General features: G+C 36.8%; 1 protein-coding gene across 3 annotated transcripts in view; it reads right to left on the reverse strand.

Annotated features, from left to right (window-relative positions):
* LOC129451464 (inactive dipeptidyl peptidase 10) overlaps nt 1–18,446 on the reverse strand; it is a 70,842-nt gene extending 52,396 nt beyond the window's left edge. The window contains exons 1-3 of one of the 3 annotated variants that reach the window (XM_055214618.2): nt 18,256–18,446; nt 2,811–2,925; nt 2,572–2,667 (exon numbers count right to left, since the gene is read on the reverse strand). In XM_055214618.2, the coding sequence (XP_055070593.1) occupies nt 2,572–2,667; nt 2,811–2,925; nt 18,256–18,321 (277 nt within the window). In that variant the 5' untranslated portion in view covers nt 18,322–18,446. Of the gene's footprint in view, nt 1–2,571; nt 2,668–2,810; nt 2,926–7,562; nt 7,995–18,255 lie in introns of those variants that run through there. The other 2 variants (XM_055214616.2, XM_055214617.2) reach the window with 2 other exon arrangements.
* Nucleotides 18,447–19,393: the final 947 nt, after the last annotated feature.

The following is a 19,393-nucleotide window of genomic DNA, read 5'->3' on the forward strand; positions in this document are numbered from 1 at the left end:
TTTACAGTGCACAATATAACATGTGTTCATGTTTCACGTGTAAAAAACAGTATTTTTCACACAATTCTTTGTTTTACAAAACCGGGCTGATGTCTTTCTTGTTCTATGAAGTCCCTTCTTCAGAAATACGTAACGAGTTCTGATTGTGTAGCTTGTTTAGTGAAGAGCCCGACCGATATGCATTTTTTGGGGCCGATGCCGATACAGATATTAGGGAGTAAAAAAGACTGATAACAATATATTGGCCGATATTCTTTATGTGTATATTATAGTACAGTACACATATACTACAGTATATTATACTACTACAGTACTGTACATAGAATACACTATATACATTAACAGAATATACTATATATAAATACTATTTTTGCAATGACCACTCACAAATGTGGTGATCAAACTCTTAAAATAACGTGACAAAGATATGTATATAGGCAGGTGTGTTAACAATAAGTTAACAATAAACTTTATTATCCAAAATGATTCTGATATGAGTGCACAAAACAGTAAACTTGACTTATTATAAATAACTTTAAAACACAAACAGAACAAAATACATATAATTTGAATCATTGTCCGTTTTGATGAGAATAATGTTATATTGGGCTTATTTTGAAAATGGAAACTTATAAAATCATTGTTTATTAACTTTATAGTAAGTTATGTTTAGTGACTTTAAACTTTTTATAAAACGAAAGCATCTGCTCTTCGCCTCTTTCATTATGCGAGGGTGTAAAAGTTGCTCAAGCTTATTTAATCAATTGCTCTGAAATGAGCATGTTCAGTAACAACACAAGCAGCTGTACTCCCACAAACTGTGCGCCACTTCTCTTCTCCGCCTCGCGTCATTTCTTCCGCTTGCGTTAACAACTTGCAAGTGGGCAAAAGAGACGGATTAAAAACACCAAATGATACAGATATATCTGCGACATGCTCATATCGGCCGATAAAATCAGCAAAACGATAAATCGGTCGTGCTCAAGTTTAGTGTGTTGTGATTCGACAGCAGCTTAGCGTTTGAGCCAAAGCTGGCGACTGACGTATTCCTGTGGGTGGAGTTCAGGCAAAAACTCTTATATTGACATCATTTAAGCAGGAATTAGAGGGCTGTAGTCCAAACCGGCCGTTCGCTGTAGGCTTTAAAGGAACAGGCCCAGATTTTGGGAAGTTAGCTTCTTTGCCGTATCCCCCAGAGTTAGATAAGTCCATACATACCTTTCTCATCTCCGTGCGTACTGTAACTCTGTTTGACGCAGACCCCGCTAGCTTAGCTTAGCACAAAGACTGGAAGTGAATAGCTTCAGCTAGCAAACTGCTCCCAATAAGTGACAAAATAATGTGAACATTTTCCTATTTATGTGTTGTGATTTGTATAGTCACACTGTGTACAAATAACAAGGTCATATGAGACACAGCCATCTTTTAACAGTATACATACTGGGAACTATATTCTCAGAAATAGGAAAATGTTCACGTTATTTTCTTACTTATTGGGAGCAGTATGCTAGCTGAAGCTATTCACTTCCAGTCTTTGTGCTAAATTCCCAAAATCTGGGCCTGTTCCTTTAAAAGGGGACTTCTTCTGTTAAAGAAAATATATCACCTGGGAATGAACTTTGAGCTTTATCATTTTGCAGGTATTACTTATGCTCTAACAGCAACATTACACATTAACTTAAGTTTGAAAAATGGAATCAGGAAAAACATTACCTTTAATCACAAATGTTGATGATTTATAGATAAACTGTGCCTCAAACATACAGTCCACTTACAACCCAGGCTGCTTTAAATGATTTCTTGTTTTGTGTTGATTTATAAAATGACTATTGTGTTTGCAGGAGAAAGCAAACAGGAATCAGAATTAGCTGTCACACTGTTTGCTGTGCTCTGTATAGTCTACAGGGAGCTTCAAATAAATATCTCATGTTGACCCCAAGACTGAATCAATCAGTGTTACTAGTCCCAAGAATCTCATTCACCTAAAACAATGTGCAGACAGACATCATTACTGTACAAGTATATAATGGTATTGGTTTAAATGTATTGTATAATGACATCAAAATATTGTTAAAACTAAAAAAAATCTAATTGTCGCTTTACATGTTGGGCTGTCGATCTTTGATTTGTGCGGTTCTTGGCCAGGATAATCTGCAATGTCAACTGTTGATAGCCAAATGACACAGTAGTCTACAGCAGTGGTTTTGGGGGCCGCGAGATGGTGCCAAGGGGGCCCCAGTTTTATGACATTTTATAAAATACATTAATTTATCATGAATTCTGTGTAATTAAACCTAAAAAAATAAGGCTACTAACAAAAAGTATTAGCCTACTTTTAATGGTTTTTTTATTATTAAAATGTTGAGTTTTAGAACAGTTTTTTGTCACAAATTTTCTTTGGAGGGCAGCGAAGGAATACACAAGGGGGGCCACACGCTGAAAAAGTTTGGGAACCACTGTACATATAAACCACACAAGTGTCTGATCCTCTCATGATGGGGTTTTATGATTACCGAATGAGAGCCATAAGAATTACACTATCTGTGTGGCTTCATGGTGATATTGTCTTACCATTGATCCAACGAGCTTCAGGGTCATGCACAAAGAAATCGGTGCTGAAAAGATCCTCCACAGTTAACTTGGTGTCTCTACCCGGTAACTTGTCATCTGTCAGACCGACACACATGCAGACAGACAAGAACATCAGATAGTCAGCAAAAACAAAAGGTTGGAGGAGCTAGAGAGCTGCAAATTCAAAATTGAGAGTAAAAACTTATGCAGATGTTATCTTTATGAATATGCAGCTGTACCTGGAGTGAGAAGTATCACAGACATTGTGATAAGGGAACAGACCACCAGTATGACCAGCAAAGCGATTGCAATTCCCTTCCAGTTCCTCTGAGGAGGACTCATGCCACCCAGATCCTTCCAGAAAAGAGAAAAACTAGGGTTTTATATGCTAAGTTACTAGACAATCGTCAATACAGAAACTAAAGACATACATAAACACACATTATGCTTCTAAATCAGTGTATCTTTTTATTTTCATTTATTTATTTATTTTGCTGGTCAATGGCTATTGCATAGTGACATGTGGAAGTGTTATGAAAAGAGTGTGATTACACATTTTTTTCTCAATGTCGCCCTTTTGCCAATTACAGTACCATTAGAAGTGAACCTACATCGCGTGAGGCACAACGAAAGCTTCACAGGGCATTATTCCAACCAGGAGAGTCACAGCAATTCCATCCCAATTTCTTCTTCACTGTAAATATCCATCATCTCGTTGTTCAATGACTCCCCGTGATATGCTCATATTACACCCATCCGTTACACCATAAAGAAGTAAAAATACAGCAGGATAATTTCCCTTCGTGGATGAGAGCGGCATTAGCAGCTAATGCATGCTGGTCTTGTTACTCAGTACACATAAGAGCAAGCTTAAGGCTTTAAGCAGATCACTACACAAGAACTATTAAAGTGTGTTTCTGATAGTGTATAGGTTGAGACCAGAGAGCTCTGTGTATCTCCATACGTCAGATGTGCACTGCATGATTTCAGGAGCCTGCTTTCCTGTCCTAGATAAATTGCTCTTTGCACCAACTCAAACACTGCATGTACATCCACATTTTCAAAAGTAACCGAACACTCAAAACATTTGTGACTTGGTTTACATGCTTTGTGCAGCCTATGGAGAACTAGATAACTAAGATTTTAAAACCTAGTCAAATAACTTGCTTCAGCTTAAAAGTTAATGTGTTTCCTCTTTAAGTGAAGATCTGAAGAATGATTTGATTTGCTTTTACTGAACAAACCTTCAGATGAGTGTGCATGCACAAGTGTATGAAGCTCCCTCTCTCGAGACAGAGAGAGAGAGAGAGAACAATGTGTGTCCGTGTGTTATTTTTAGCTGGACGAGATGTTTAATAGCTGCTTGCTTTGACCTTGCTGAAAGCAGACAGTCAGAGAACATAACATATTAACTGGATCTTATAAAACAGAACCACACAAAAGATTTTCTCATGGGATGAACAGATAAACCACACAAACTTAATCAATGTGACACACGGAAAGGTCAACATAAGCCGTGTCCACTTTTGTGCACATTTTAAAGCCTGGACAATGTTTAAAAATCTATAAATCTATGAATCTATCACAGAACAAGACAGTAAAACCAAAACATTCAAGAAACATATTAATACAGTTACATTTTCATTTATCAGAGGCTTTTATCCAAAGCGACTTACAAATGAGATAACAATAGAAGTGTATATATATGTATTTTTCTGATAAATTCAATTGATGTCTTCCTGCTAAACTCTCATGATGAAGCAATATTTTTGGGGTTTAATATATGGCTCTCTGCATAATTAACCTTTATTAACCCTCTGGAGCTGTGTGGATTACTGCTGTGAATAGGGCTGTCACAATGATTAAGTAATCGTCTCATCGTGATTTTTTGACCTTATCGCGATGATTTCATATCACCGCAATGATTGCGCATCTCTCTAAAAAACACAAGGGGGAGCTGTAGCGCCTGTATAAAGGAGACGGTATCAGATAACTTTTAAATATGTGATTTTTTACCTTATCGCAATGATTTCAGATCACCGCAATGATTGCACATCGCTCTACAAAACACAAGGGGGAGCTGTAGCGCCTGTATAAATGAGACAGTATCCGATAACTTTTAAATATGTGATTTTTTTGACCTTATCGCGATGATTTCAGATCACCGCAATGATTGCACATCTCTCTAAAAAACAAAGGGGGAGCTGTAGCGCGTGTATAAAGGAGACGGTATCAGATAACTTTTAAATATGTGAATTTTTACCTTATCGCAATGATTTCAGATCACCGCAATGATTGCACATCTCTCTACAAAACACAAGGGGGAGCTGTAGCGCCTGTATAAATGAGACAGTATCAGATAACTTTTAAATATGTGATTTTTTTTTACCTTATCGCGATGATATCAGATCACCGCAATGATTGCACATCTCTCTAAAAAACACAAGGGGGAGCTGTAGCGCCTGTATAAATGAGACAGTATCAGATAACTTTTAAATATGTGTTATGTGTATTGATATGTACTGCCAGGTAAACCTTGCAAAATATTTAATTTAAATAATCACAACAATGTGTGAAAATTATTTCAAAACAAAGAAAAAATTTATGGGAATTAAATGTCAAAACAAGAAAACAGACAATAATTCCCATAATCATCAAAGCCCTAAACCAGGCAATTAATTGTCATAATCTTCACAATTTATTAGACAATTAACCGTCAGCCAAATTTCATAATCGTGACAGCCCTAGCTGTGAAGGATGAATTGACTTTTTTGGCCTTCAAAACAGAAGAACCTTTTACAACCATTATAAAGCTTGGAACAGCCAGAACATTATCTAATATAACGGTTGTGTTTTTCTAAAAATATAATCATATACATCGAGGATGGTTGGAGAGTGAGTAAATCATGTTGTAAATTTCAGTTTTGCCTGAACTACACCTTTAACAACAGTTAATATATGCATGAATAAATGAAAAACTATTTGGTTCATTGTTATTTAGGGTTAAGTAATGCATTTTCTAAAGTTAACAAATATAACCTTATTGTAAGGTGTTAACCCTAAAACCTTTGCCCAGTACTGTAGAGAGGAACTGAATAAAAATGGGCAAGATTGATATATAAATCCCATGCAATAAGAGAGTACTAGGGATGGGACGGATTCTGGCTAGACAGGATTTACAAAAGTTTTCAAAATCACGGTAATCAAATACGGTTGTAATGATAATTAAATTTTAAACGATAATACTAACCGTCAGGACATTTTACAGTGGTTAAGCGTGAAACCGGTAATCGTCCCATCCCTAGAGAGTACCGTCACAGATATATTGATTACGCATTCCCCTTAGCAAACCTTGCATTCACATTGGTGTGCTTTATGGATTGTACAGTACAGTTTCTCATTGTTTGTCACGTATTAGCTGATTATAAAGAAAACAGAAACAACTACTGGTAAATATTATTTACTAATAGTTTTATTTTTTTAATTTAAATAAAATGAAATAGTACACTCTTAAAATGTCTGGGATATTTTTGAACCATAATGGGTAAATATTGGACAGAACACACCGCTGGGTTAAAAAATGACTCAGTGCTGGGTTGTTTTAACCAAACTGCTGTGTTATTATACCCCATGGTTGCCTAGCAACAACCCAACATTGGGTGATGTGTTCTGTCCAATATTTACCCAGTATGGGTCAAAAATAACCCAGCCATTTATAGAGTGTACTGTCCACCACATATATTTAATCTCTTTATTTGAAAAAGTCAAAAATAACTGTTATAAATAACAATAATAAACAAAAGTGCACAAAAACACAGCGTTTGCAGAGTTTACCAAAATGACTCAGTCGTCTTGTGTTGTGTTGTACAGCGAGTTAACAAGTTTATGTTCAATGTACAATCAAAATCAGGATGCACTGTGTGTTAAAAAAATAAAGAGCAAAAGAATGAAGGGAATAAATGTATTCAGTAGGGTTCCGGAGACTATTACACTGTAAAAAAATTTTGTAGAAATAACAGTATCTGCTGCCAGTAACTTACTGTAGATTTGACATTTATGTTATTTACTGGAAACAGTTTTTTCAAAGTTAAATAAACATGAAAGATTTTCAGTCTTTATCTTCTACAGTAAGTTACTGGCAACCAGCTGCATAATTACAGCTCATTTTTTACAGTGTACAAATGACCAATACAGGAGTAGAGTATATATAGGAGACAGGAAGCAGTATCGAGTTTGCACCTTTGGGGAAAATCAACCTTGATTTTATTATTTATTTAAAAACCAGGGGCTGTTTGATGTTTTTGGAGGCGACACCAGTGCTGGTCCTGACTCACTAATTGTCTGTTCAGATGTCGAATTTCTTTCTTCTGCTGTTTTAGATAAACTCTGCATGTTGAGTCAGCTGACAATTACAGTAAATGGATGCTCAGGTTTCAATCACTTATAAATATATTTATTAGCAGAACATGTTTCTAATCGTAAAGCAGGACAAAATGTTAGAAATATTTGAAGGTAAATTTTCCTTTGCAGGCTTTGCATCTTTCTATTAATTGGCTTCTGTGGATGAACCAGCAACATGAAGCGACGTTCTAGCCTTCAGTTTAATTCCATTAACAACCTACAATGTAATAATCTCAGAAGGCATGTTTGAATGGTCATGGCCTGTAAATCACTACTGCATATACCCTACATTGTATTGAACACATATGAGAAAGGCAAAGCGAAAGCTGCATCGTGCATTTAGACAGGTGATGCTTAGGCCCAAACTCAACGAGTTTCTCTTTATTCCGTGCGCATTTAAACACAGATACCCGGCCAAACAAAAATCAATCACGAGCTAAACAAACAGTTAGAGAAAACCCCCGCAGCACAATCGTATTTTGTTCTCAGTGTTAAACATTCCGATTCGACTGGGGACGCCACAAGAATGCGCTTAGAAAAACCACACACACAGATTATTCCTCTGTAAATGTCTTCTCGTGTTTTGTTACCTCGTCCTGCGGATTCCCTCTCTGGTTCTGCTGCTCTTTGGTGGCCGTCATGGTTTAAATCCCGCTGCAAACAATATCCGAAACCCCAAATCCGAACGCGTCTTCCTCCTAACCTGACTGCAGAATCGTTAAATTTGGACGCGTGATCTCCGTCCTTGTACGCCGAGGAGCGCGCAGAGCGTTTCAGGCATTCCACTGCAGCTGCGCGTATTCAACCTGATCGATTCTTCTGATTTCGGATTTCTGCCTAAATTCAACTGCCAGGAGAAATGGATAAAAAGCCAACGCGACGCGCAGACTGATGCTGCGCTCGAGGGGCGGAGAGTTTCGCGCGATGACGTGTAAGCCTGAAACGATAACAGTTACCAAAAAATAAATGAGATTTCGGGAACCCAAATGTGATGGACATCAGATGAATTCAAACAGCTGTATTATGGGATGGGTTAGTTTCCAGCAAGCGCTGATTTATAGACGCTGTCCATGGTGCTGCTTCAGGAAGACGATTCAGATGCATATTTATAAACTCTCTATGGAGAGTGGCCACAACCTAACGCATTTTGGTTTGGGCTCAATCATTTAAAAATATTAGAGTTTGATTAGGCCTAATCATACTCATTCAACATACGCACATATATCTGCTACAAATGAGATTCGTTGTAACACACAGGGCAGGGGATTAATGTTAGTATGTGTTCTAATTAAACACATATCATTCAATGATATTCTATCTACATAGTAGATGTGACACTTTGTTCAAGGGTGTCAGCAGTGAGAGTGAAGTTAGCAGTGCACTGTCATCAGCTGACTTGACAGATTCATTCAACCCAGTTTGGTATAGGCCAAGTGGACCTTTACTCCGACCGGTTCAGAACGCAGCAGCTCATCTTCCAAGAGCTCAAAAGGGCCCATTTCTCCACTGATCAGCCAAAAATAGCTAACTCTCTTTCTCTCTAAACAGGAATTGTTTTGGAATTGTGAAAACTTGTATCTTGGTATAAGCACTTCTTGAATTATTGCCTCCCTATGACAAATCGCTTTACAGTTTCCTTATCTTTATAAGTCACTTTGGATAAAAGCATCTAGTAAATGCCTTAATGTAAATGTAGCAGCCAAAATCATGAAGCAATTATGAATTAAACTACGCATTTTGTAATCCATTAAAATAAAGATGTTGTGCAATGTAACAAACTTTTTTTGGACTACATTGAGGACTGTCTATTACCATCTCTCACCGCTTTTCGGTGGTGTTTAGTTTGTGATACCTTCATTAAACTATTTTACTCTGCCTATTTTTTACATGACAAATATTTTGTTTATGGACCCCATTCACTTCCATATTAGGAAAAAAGAATACTATGGAATTTAATGGGGTCCACGAATGGTTTGGTTACAAACATTTCTCAAAATATCTTCCTTTATACAGGAAATTTATACAGGTTTGTAATAATATGAGAGTTTACTTCAAAACCGAGATGAGTTATTTTAAAGGTGAGTACAGACATGTGTTTGTTATTACTATCTGGTAGGCTGTGTATTGTTGTTATTATTGCGTTGTTGGTGAAACTGAAGACTCTTGTTTACATCATGTATAGGTGTTAGGTTTGTGTTTTGTTGTTGTAGACTTGGACAGCCTTGTGTTTTGATGTTTGTTGTAATCTGGAGCTGGTCTATTTAAAATGGGGTTTAGTTGTTCAGTCTGTTTCTCACTTGATAAAAAGTAATAATTTCTATTGAAAATGAAATGCCCGTTCTTTATGGTCTGGCAACGGACCTGAACTAATAGTCTAGTTATGGAGTCTACACTTAAAACTAAGATACACACAATGAGCGTGTTGAATTAAAACATGTAAAGTCATCTTATAGTCTCTACCAATCCTAGAAGGTGAGTTTGTAGTGTAACCTCTTTATCTCTGTTATAAGCGTGTGTGCGTGAACGCCGCGTGCGTGTGTGTGCTTGAGCGCCAGAGAGAAAGAGAAACTGTGGCAAGATGGCGTTTTCTCTCACAGGACTATCTACTAATTACTTTAAGTCAAAGTGATAATTGCAAATGTCCGTGCTGGATTAAGCACTATCAATAAAGTTCTTAAAATCCTCTGACTCCAGCTGCCCTTTAAGATCCCAGCCTCTCTCCAGAGCGCTCTCCAAAGCCACGCATCCTCGAAAACACGAACTCTGAGCTGAGCTAATTCTTCATCCAGATGTTTTTTTTTTCTTAATAACCGTCTTTCTTTTTAGATTTTTTGGCCATGTTTTGGCAGGAGGGACCTAAGGTAGTTTTTAAGGTAGTCATTCTTGCTTAATCTGCAATACCAAAACTTTGCTTTTATACTATAAATAAAATCATCTAACTTTAAGTTCATGCAATGATTGGTAAGGTAACATTTTTATGGTCCACAGAAAATATATATTTTTATAAATGTATTTAGACCACTTTACTGATTTACTTTGAGAACACTAATGTCCTAATAAAGAAGGTTCAGTCGAGACTTTTCTTCCAACATCAGCACATGCTTTTAGATGTTTTTTATCAAGGATTTTAAGCTAGTGTCCTTTTTTATACTGTACTTTGCTGAGAGGGGGGGGGCAGATTATCTGACAAAAATAGGATAAATAAGATGATCAAGACAGCGGGTTCCGCTATTGGTCTTACCACAGACTGACTTGAGGTCAAAATTATAAATTGATATTTTAACGAACACTGTTGATTGTTAAACTGTTGAACTGATTGTTCTCTGCCTTTTGCACTTTTCAATTATGAAACTGAATCTTTTTATAATCACGTCTCATTGGTTTTTAATAGTCTCTAAATGTAGAATTATTTATTTATATGTGTGTTAGTTGTGTGTTGTGTTTGTGGGCTGTGTCCAAGCTAGTGGCAAACCAGTTTCCCTATTGGGATTAATAAAGTTCTCTTACTGATTGCTTTGTTTTGATAAGCAGCAACGAAGCCAAGATGTATACAAACAAAACCACTGACATCTCTAACTTACATTCAAACATTTCTGGACAAAAAGCTTAAAGTTCTACTGAAAAGCTCACAAACAATTCACTTGAATATTTAGTCCACTCTACTGCACAAAACTGGCAGGGCAAATTATGTCATAAAATAACCCCCTTCTTATTACCCATCATGCGCTTGGTTTCTCTCTCTTTATTCCATTTCAGTACTACGTCTGGGACTGCTCTGTAGAGTTTCATTTTCTCCTGCAAAAATCTGCAGGTCCAATCAGCGAACAGATGGGGGTGGCTAAGAACGATGACGTTGAGGTCGTGCGTCAGTTTAAGTTGTAGTTCAGTAATGGCAGCGGAGAAAGACGTGAGAAAAGCTATTCGGTCCACTGTTGCAAAACTGCCGAATATACAGAAGTTAAACATTAATCACTGATATTTATAAGCAGCACGCTGAAACATCTCTCTGACTTATTAAAAAAAAACTGGTTACAATATAAAACACTTATTATTCTGTTTTATGTAGCACTGACAAGAACAAAGTCCAGTAATAAAGCGAGTGCTCGTACCGCGTTAAGATTAAATGAAAAAGCAATAGTATATAAATTTAGTTTTATTAACTTTTACCTCGCACCAAAACAATAACATAAAGCTATTTCATCTATTGAGTATTATGACATTCAAAACAAAGCGTTACTTGTCATTCTGGCCTTCAAATCCGTGGCGGAAGAAAGTAGTTCCCAAACGAGGCTTTTAAAATTTTTAATTAAAACTGTCTTTAGCCCTATTCGGACGGGATTAGTTTTATGGGGGTAGATGGCGTAATGTAATTTTACCACAGGACGTCTGTAATATTAATGGTCAATTCGGAGGGGATTAGAAATCTCAGTAAAACATTCAGAAGTAGGAGGGGTATCTCAATCATAGATCTATATCACACTCCTACTCCACTGATATTGCTTGAGTATGGAAGCCCATGCTTGGAATGTGACCTCTGCATTTAAAACATACTTATGAGATAAGAACACACACACAAATTAGGAGCTATTGTAAGTTTCTTTGAGAATACAGAATATTCTTAACTTTTCTTCTTAAGAATGTTTTGTGAATCCAACCATGATTTTAGAGAGAAAACTTAGCAGCAAAAACACTTAAAGCACTCGAAGAATCATCTTAAAAATAAACACTGTTACTGTGTCAGCATTATTCATTTAAGTCGTTTTAGTTTGCTTTTAAGAATAGTTTTGACACATGTCATGCAGGGACCATACTGAAATCATGAATACTCTGTGTGATAAACAACAGACGCTCTCTAGTGGTTACAACAGTATAGTGCAGTAGATCAGTAAATCCTCTCAATGTTAACAAAAGCCACTGTCCAGAGACCACCAAATGGAGGAATTTTTAAAAAGTAGAGGTGTAGGCTTACATCTGTTTCTCTGTCTGTGTGTCTGTCTTATTGGACGAAGTCACACACATACCATTTTGAAGCTTAACTCCCTTTTTGGAATTTCCCATCCCATTTGGTGATCTTCAGGCTGAAGTTCTTTCCTTACACTTCTACTACTCAATCAAGATCAGTACAGTAATACCGGTCTTAAACCCAAGCAGCTTTCCACAGAGCAAATGAGTGACTTTATATCTAGATGCAAACAAGCACTCACTACATGCACACACGGCCTTTTTACATCTGGCTCGTCTGCTCACGGGGACCCGCTGTCCTTCAAAGTTTATTTTCCACCCCACTCTAACACACCTGCTTGTATTTTTACAGAGATTACTGTCACTCAGAACTTAATGTTTCTCACGTTTGATGTATTAGTTGATAGTAAAAAGGTCAAAAACAACTCCTATTTTTAATAGTAAAAATGGTAAAATAAGTAATTTTTGCTATTGTGTTTATAAAACAAAGTCAAGCTGCTATTATTTCAACACAAATAGAAGAAACATGTATGAATCTATGGTGAGTGCGGCTCAAAGTTAGGGCTAGCAATGGAAGACACTACCAGAGCTCAACCACCTAAGCGCACAAGAAAGGAGGACAGCGCATGGTTCCTTTTTCCTTGCCGTTTAAGAAGAGAGAAAAAAATGTTAGTCTAATGTTGTATCATGGGAAATTGTGCATGGGAAGTGCAGCAAGTTAAAAGTAGTAAACAAATGTAGGCTGCATCCCAATTGAAGGTTGGATCCTTCAAAAGACTGAACTAAGGGGGAACTGAACTATTGCTGAATTAAAAATATTTGGATATGTTACAGCTAAATATTTACTAAAATAAGTACTTATCGCAGCTATCCTTACAATATTTTGCAATGTATTCAACTATTAGCCTATCTTACAAAGTAAATTGGGATGCACCACAGTTTACAAGATCGATCATTCACGCTGCATATGGATGCTGTCCATCCAGTCGGGCGCATGATCGGTGCGATGCAGCAGTGCTGCGAATATTTCTGCAGCACTAGATTTATTTTGCTGTACTGCTTTTATGGTACTAGAGTGGCCATTCGTGCCAGTTCCACCGGACACGTCCCGAACAGGATTTCGTCAGTAGGTCCTCTTGCTCAGCTGTCAATCAATCATTCTCGCATATGGCCCCTCTAAACAAAAACTGTCTTACAATTTCTAAATCAATATTTTTTTTATGTGAATGAGTAAGCAGAATGATTTTCACATCATTTTAAAGAAAAAACTCTAGACTACTAGAAAAGTCTTGTTAAAACATGTTTAGTATGGGTTTTGTGGACTTATATCAGTGACTTAAAAATGTTGCTTTTTTAGAAACCACGCATAAACATTATTCTCTCAAACATACAAACATGTACATACATGTAGCTCATAAAATATTTTAGCCCAGTTTGTGCTGAACGCAGTGGTATGAGACACTTATTATGTTTTAAAGCAACTGAAAAAAGACCAAATGTAAGAGCATGTCACAACCTCTGAAAGTGTCCCAAAATGGTCGGACCCCAGAGGGTTAACTGAAAGTCCTGCATCTGCTAAGTCTGTACAGAAAATTGTAGTAAAGAAGATAAAGATATGTGAAAATATGTTTGGTTATTGGCATTATTTTGTCACAGTGACAGGGTAACATCTTTGAGTTTTATAGATAGAATAGATACAAATTACTGAGCAAACATTTTAAGCATGACATTGTACTTGATAATCTAAAGACAAAACTAAAATTGGAGATGAGTTGATTTGACGTGTCATTCATTTAATATATAATATTTTATTACATGTAGAATTTGAAAAGCTTTTCATATTAATTGTGCATTTTAGGCAGATTGCGTTCGTATAATGGCAAAATACATGACTGCGTCAGACTTTACGTATCACCTCTGCTTAAAGGTGCGATCTAATCTTGAATACATCAAATAAACATGCTCCCAAGGTTGTCTAGGATGAGCTTTGAAAAAATAATAATCCAAATAATCCAAGGTCAAGACAAATCATCAACGTTCAAATCCAGCTAACCGAGTAATCCACGTATGAAGAACGGACCCCAGGTCATGGGTCGCAGATAGTAAGTAAAACTGAATCAAATGTCTATGTTTTGTGGCAGTCGTCATTTAATGTAAACAATACGAACATACAGTGAATCATAAGTTATCCAGAGAAACCACTGAAACAAACCCTTGAAAAAAAGTCAAAATGTGACCGGTTGCTTTACATGTCAGTCGAGCAGGGCTTTGGGGGTCTGTAGCTCAGTGGCTCCCAACTCCAGTCTTCGGCGCCTCGCCTCCCAGAGATGTCTCCTAATATGAAACACCTGATTCAACTGTTTGAAACCTTTCATTTCAATAGCACGCTAACAAGCTGATGATACATAATTGGTTGTTGGTTAATAAAAATGGAAATGGAGATTCAGAATCAAGTCAGAGAGATTTGCCTCCAGAACACGAAGCCGATGTGAACAGACAAATTTACTTCTGTTTGCATGTTTCTGCATGTATTGTGTGGGTTTTGTGTATAGGGTTATGCAGTGCATTTGAAAACTACTGCCCACCAAGATATATCAGTGACAAGCAACAATCTAACCAGAAAGATTGTAGGATGGTAAATGGTAAATGAACTGCATTTATATAGCTCTTTCATAGACTAATGGCCATCCAAAGTGCTTTACAATTTGCCTCACATTCACCCATTCACTCACTCATTCATACACCGATGGCGGTGTCTGCAATGCAAGGCGCCATCCAGCTCGTCAGGAGCAGCTGGGGTTAGGTGTCTTGATCAAGGACAGGTTAGGTGTCTTGATCAGGTGGAGCTGGGGATTGAACCACCAACTTTCCGATTTGTAGACAACCTACACGTAAATGGACTGCATTTATATAGCGTTTTTAACAGACCTATGGCCATCCAAAGCACTTTACAATTTTTGCCTCACATTCACTCACACATTCATACACCGATGGCGTATACACCGATATTTGTAAATATAGGCACGACTGTTACGGCTGAGGTTTGTATCCAGACGAGGACAGGTGTATATAGAATAGTAAAATCTAACATAAACTTTATTTACAACACAAAAGGAATAACAAACTCACACAAACTCATTGTGGTTTACAGATTCACAGTAAATCTGTAGGATGACATTCAATGATATTACATTTATAAAATTGTTAATACTCAATATTACGACCCGCAAAGTACCGCATAATTAAACCGAATTTAGCGTACCTATTTGTAACAACAGGGTACCTCTATAGTACGTACTTGTAGGAATAAGGGAACAATATTTTAAGTTTGGGGTAATAAGGGGTTAAGAATATGAAGAATTATAAATAACAGCACATCACTTTTATTTTAGTAGCCTATATTACTTGCTTTTAATAACAAAAGTCCAGCTGATTTAATGTGGTTATTTTTTTTAAGGCAAGTACAATAAAAATAGCAACTTATTCCCTATTTACCAGGTAACTCTAACATTTGCGGACATATTTAAAGTGATGCTTTGCAATTGGATATGTTTGACTCTGAAACTCTTTTATTTCAAATGACACAATAATGGCCATAAAGCAGCACGCTATTTGTTTTTTTTTAAATAGGTGTTATCATTGGTAGAATAAAACTTTGCAACATGTGTAAACACGAGTATTTTAGCCAAATATAATTTATGCAATGGCAAACCAGAATGAAACAACCGCAGATAGGTATCCAACTCGCGCTGAAGCAAAAGACGACTACATGCGTAGGCTACTGCGCAGGTGTAGAGCGCGCGGCCGTCTGCAGGAGGTTTGCTAGAACGTGATCCTGAGGTGAAATTTCTTTAAGAGGTTTTAAAAACTTTCTACACTGTGGAGTACGGCTGCGAATGATGTGAGCAGGATCCGCATGCTGGATAAGGTGACTGGTTTTGTTAATACATGTCTAACGCATTTCAAACAATGTTTATTCAAGAAAGTTGCCTGCTAACTGTAGCAGCAGGTTAGCTAGCACATAAGTTAGCCTAAAGTTAATAACTGGCTCAGAAAACTCATTTTTTTGTCAAGGCACAGTGAAGAAACATTTACTGAAGGCTTTCATTTATGTTTTTTATATGTAATGCAGAACAGCATTTGTGAGACGACATCAATTCAACATCCGAGTGGACAAAGATTACCAACAGAGGAAGCCAAGCCGCAAAAACAACAAAACATTGTCATGACTTTTTATTTGAAATAAACGTTTTGTGTTAATAAAAATTAAGTTTTGGCTTAATTATAGTGTTGTAAAGAGGTTTTGAAATAAGTTGTTTTAAAATAAAAATAACAATATTCTGTATGTTTATGGTATTTACCCTATAACATTCATAACAAGAGGTGAACAAAGCACCTCCTAACCGTAAATATAATAGTTACCTGGGAAATACACAAAACAAGGGGGTAACAAGCATCACTTTAATTTACACCCTGCAAAGGTAAGAGTTACCTGCTAACTACTGTATACATATACAGATCAAAGAGGTACAAGTTGCTATTAGTTTTATTGTATTTGCCTTAAAACACATGTAATCAAATTAAATCATTTGCACTTTTGCTATTATAATACAGTGTATACTGAAATAAAAGTGATGTGCTGTTATATTTTATTTGCCGAAGTGGCTCATAGACATCGACTACAATACACTTTCATCAGGTAAGTAGCAAATATGAAAAAAAAAACTATAACAAAAAAATTTATAGACCATATTACCCATAGACGTAAGTCATACATACCACGTAATATTACAATAGGTACCCTGTAGTTATGAAATACTTTTTTCCATATATTCTTACCTCCTTATTACCCCAAACTTAAAAAATTGTTCCCTTATACCTACAAGTAGGTACTGTAGAGGTACTTTGTTGTTACAAATATGTACGCTGTAAATTCGGTTTAATTACACGGTACATTGCGGGTTGTAATATAAAATGTTACCATAAAATTTTATCAAATGTTTGTCATTCCACGTTTGTGTTGTGACTAACAAAACCCTCAGTCGTTGTCATGCTTCTTTTTTTGTTTCCCCGTCTGTTTTTCCTTTGTTTGACCTGTAATGTATATCGAACTTCATTACCCATAATCCATCACTCCCTGTAGCATGATTTGTCTTGTTAGTCTCTGACTGTCACATGTTAGTTGCCCGTTCTCGCTTATGTTATCATATTGTTTAGTGTTCCTGTATGGATGTTGTGTAAGTTTTTGAGTTGTAAATAAAGTTTGTTAGATTTTACTATTCATCATCTGCTCTCGTCTGGATACACACCTCAGCCGTAACAGTCGTGAAAATATAGTACGGCCTCTCTGATACTACAATTAAAAACTACACACTGTGATTCTTTGGTGATTGTAAAATCATTCTCCTATAACATCCTAATGTAAATTAAATGAACTGTCACTAAATTAGATCAATGAGGGAAGATGCTTGCTCTCTCTCTCTCACATTACCATCTCATATTTACACAAACACAAGCGCGCGCACGCACACACACACGCACACGCGCGCACACACACACACACACACAATGAGCCAAATATGTACAGGAGAAAACATCATTTAACTGTTATAAATAAATAAAAAATATTGGAAAAGTTTTATGGGAAATTATATTATATCGAAACACAGTTATGTCAATAAAGTCCTTAAATTGATTTATTAATTCCACTCTAGCTGTTTATGCAGAATGACTATGGTGACATAAAATATTCAACATTAATGTGCCTCCCACAGCCGCTTCACTTACATGCAGGGGCATTGGAGTGGGAGGAAACTACAACACGCATATTTAACATGGCACATCAATGATCATGAGCTACACAGATAGATGATAACAAACAGCACGTGGGCGAGAGAGAGAACGAGAGAGAGAGAGAAATAGAGTGAGAGAGTATGAGAGAGAGTGAGAAAGAGAGAGAGAGAGAGTGAGAGAGAGAGAGAAATAGAGTGAGAGAGAGAGAGAGAGAGTGTTCATTATGTGTGATTTACATACAGCTCAACAGTTTATTTAAAACATCTAATGCAAGATGTTACCCATTAGCTTTATATAAGGTGACTATATATGCATTGAATTTACATTCTCTACAGTCTGATATAATTATAAATACAACATCATTTAAACCAGTTGCATCTTTGCACAATTTGAACTCCGGTGCCATTTCATTGTGATTTACAGATTCACAGTAAATTATGGACACATCTACAGGTCAATAGCAAAAAATATTCAATGTTATATCACAAACAATTACATCTCACACACACAACAGCACTTGTCACTTACTGCAATGCTCTTGGATGATGTTGATGGACATTTCACCTGATGAGAGACGCTGGCAGTTTGATTCATTGAGGAAAACTGACGAAGACCCAAAAGTGCAATCAATCAATCTGTATAATTAAAGCAGATCCAGAGTTATGACGATGAAGATAATGAAGGTAGTGAATGTGATGAAACACCAATGAATTCAGCAGTGCTCGCATGCCTGCCAGCCTCTCTCTCTCTCTCTCTCTCTCTCTCTCTCTCATTACATGGACACAAACACGCTCACAGTCTCTTTCAAAACATGCATTTAGCCCATCATGTGCAGGGCTCGTCATGTCAAAATATGTGTTCAGCGCGTCATTGTAACATATGTGCATCATGGGTCATGTCAAAATGAATGCCTGCTGCAGACGCTTCAAAGGGGTTTATGATAAAAGAGACACTTGCATTTGCCAGATACTCACGTTAAGTTAGTGTCTTGCAAGTATTTTGTGAATATGAGCGTCTCTTGTCATGAACCCTTTTAACGCATATGTAGGAGGGCACTTATTTTGACATGATGAACATAGGTTCACATATTTTGAATTTCTGCCCCTAGGAAGAGAAGTCACCTGCCACCACTGATTGACTGACTTCTTATCAGCTATTTTTTGTGTGTGTATGCCCCTAGGAAGAGAAGTCACCTGCCACCACTGATTGACTGACTTCTCATCAGCTTTTTTTGTGTGTATGTTTGTATTGTTGTAATGATACACAGTAAAAAATATGAATCTCTGTGTAATTTTTCTATTTGATTAGACAGCTGTCTTGTTTTATGAATGGTTTGGCTTTCATAAAACATGCACAATAATTAGTGTTTTTAAAAATGGGTTTGCAGTCAAATGTATACAGGGAGAAGAGAAGGGGGTCAGTACACAGCCCTGTGGTGCTCCTGTGTTCAGTACAATGGAGGGTGAGACATGCTTTCCCATGCGCACAGTTTGTGGTCTGCCAGTGAAGAAGTCTTGGACCCATTTTGCACAGATGTGGGTTGAGGCCAAGGTGTTTCTCAGTCCTAATTTAAGTGAAGTGTATGATTTTCAACACTTTGTTGTGCCACAAACGGAATTTTAGATGCAGGCATTTATTTAAAAATATTGAATAGTGAAATTCCAAA

This window comes from Misgurnus anguillicaudatus, chromosome 17 (genome assembly GCF_027580225.2).
Source record: "Misgurnus anguillicaudatus chromosome 17, ASM2758022v2, whole genome shotgun sequence".
NCBI lineage: Eukaryota > Metazoa > Chordata > Actinopteri > Cypriniformes > Cobitidae > Misgurnus > Misgurnus anguillicaudatus.